Below are 1,661 nucleotides of genomic sequence, written 5' to 3' on the forward strand. Positions count from 1 at the left end.
TTTTTTATGTGAACCATTTTTAAAGTCCTTATTGAATTTGTTACAACATTGCTTCTGTTGTTTATGTTTTGGTTTTTTGGCCATGAGGCATGTGGAATCTTATCTCCCTGACCAGGGATCAAACCCTCACCCCCTGTATTGGAAGGCAAAGTCTTAACCACTGGATCACCAGAGAAGTCCCCACAATGCTTATTATAAACCAGTGTTATATCTTTATTTTTTTTTTAAACTCCCATTAGAATATAAACCCATGTTTTAATGATTGCTCTCTCTCTGACACCTAGAAACATGCCAGGCTCTTTGTATTTGGTGAGTGAATGAAGAAATGAAGAGTTGAGAATCTACTCCTGGGGGAAAGGAACGCAGATGGGCGAGATGGCAGAAAATCAGGCCCTGGGGTCCCCTGACGAGCGGTGGTGCTGTGCCCGGGACTCCCTCCTAGGGAATGAGGGGTTCTGGGTGCCCTTGTGAAACGCTCTTCCCAGTTCTCCCCAGCCAAAAACCAGGCAGGTGAACATCATATAGACACTTGTATATGTGATATATTTCATTAAACTTTTTAAAGTTGGTTTTTTGTTTTTTTTTTTTTTAATCGAGTCTCTGGATATAAGGTGAAAAACAACATGAAGTTCAAGGTCAGTTCTTCTCTAGTCTGAGCAGCTGTGTCTCTGGACAGGATATTGGTGGGGGGGCGGGGCTGCAGGTTGTCTTGGTCAGACTGGTTCTGTCTCCCCACAAACTGCCCACTGAGGCCTGTTGACCCAGAGGGCAGCACCAAGTATGCCCAGGAGCAGGGGCACCTTCAGGAAGACCAGGAGCAGGAAGTGGGCGCTGCCCAGCAGGGGCCTGTGGGAGGATGCGGTGACCGGTGGTAAGTTTCTGCTTCAACAGGAGGCCCAGGCCCCTCCCCCATCTTCCTCTGTGCTCAGGTCCCATGGCCTCAACACTCAAAATCAAGGTCCAGTCTGGTTGGTATTGAGGCTGCACTGGGTCTTAGTAGCGGTATGCGGGATCTTTAGCTGTGGCAAGTAGAATCCCTAGTTCCCTGAGCAGGGGTTTAATCTGGGCTGCCTGCATTGGGAGCGTGGAGTCTTAGCCACTGGACCACTGGGGAAGATCCCACTCACCCTCAACAACCGCGTGGGAGAGCATCTGTTCTGTTTAAATGGGTCCGCAGTCTCAACCACAACGACCTCAACTCCTCGCTCAGCTCATGGCCAGTTCTCTCACCTCTGGGTCCCAGGACCTGCCCTCACTCCAGCTCCTCACAAGTCCCATGTCCTCTTCCCATCCTGAGCCTCTGCTTAATCACTCTGCCTCCCCGGCCCTCCGCCTGGCTTCCAGCCTAAGGCGGCCCTCCAGGGTCACCTCCAAGATTACACTGGGCTCCTGTGGCCAACCCTGTTGGTACCCCACCTCGTGCCCTCCTTGCCCACATGACCTCTTGGCTGCTTGGACAGTACTGAGCCCACCAGTGGTCTCCCACATCCTTGCCTTGAGGGCGATCTCTGGTTTTTGGGGTGTGCGTGGCTTCCTGCACCAAGCAGGCCAGACATGCTATAGAATCCCCTGCCTGGACACTCCTCCAGGCTCCTTCTTGGTGGGCTCTCCCACTTCTTCAGGTTTCTGCTCAAGTGTCACTTTTTCTGAGAGGCCGTCCC

The 1,661-nt window shown here is 51.8% G+C and overlaps 1 protein-coding gene across 1 annotated transcript in view; it reads right to left on the bottom strand.

Annotated features, from left to right (window-relative positions):
* Window positions 1–569: 569 nt before the first annotated feature.
* LOC105000320 (CMRF35-like molecule 2) overlaps window positions 570–1,661 on the bottom strand; it is an 8,736-nt gene continuing 7,644 nt past the window's right edge. Inside the window, exon 4 of the mRNA XM_010856117.1 lies at window positions 570–846. Coding sequence (XP_010854419.1) covers window positions 714–846 — 133 coding nt within the window. The 3' untranslated portion in view covers window positions 570–713. The remainder of the gene's footprint in view (window positions 847–1,661) is intronic.

This window comes from Bison bison, unplaced genomic scaffold, assembly GCF_000754665.1.
Source record: "Bison bison bison isolate TAMUID 2011002044 unplaced genomic scaffold, Bison_UMD1.0 scf7180017864371, whole genome shotgun sequence".
In the NCBI taxonomy this organism is placed as follows: Eukaryota; Metazoa; Chordata; class Mammalia; order Artiodactyla; family Bovidae; genus Bison; species Bison bison.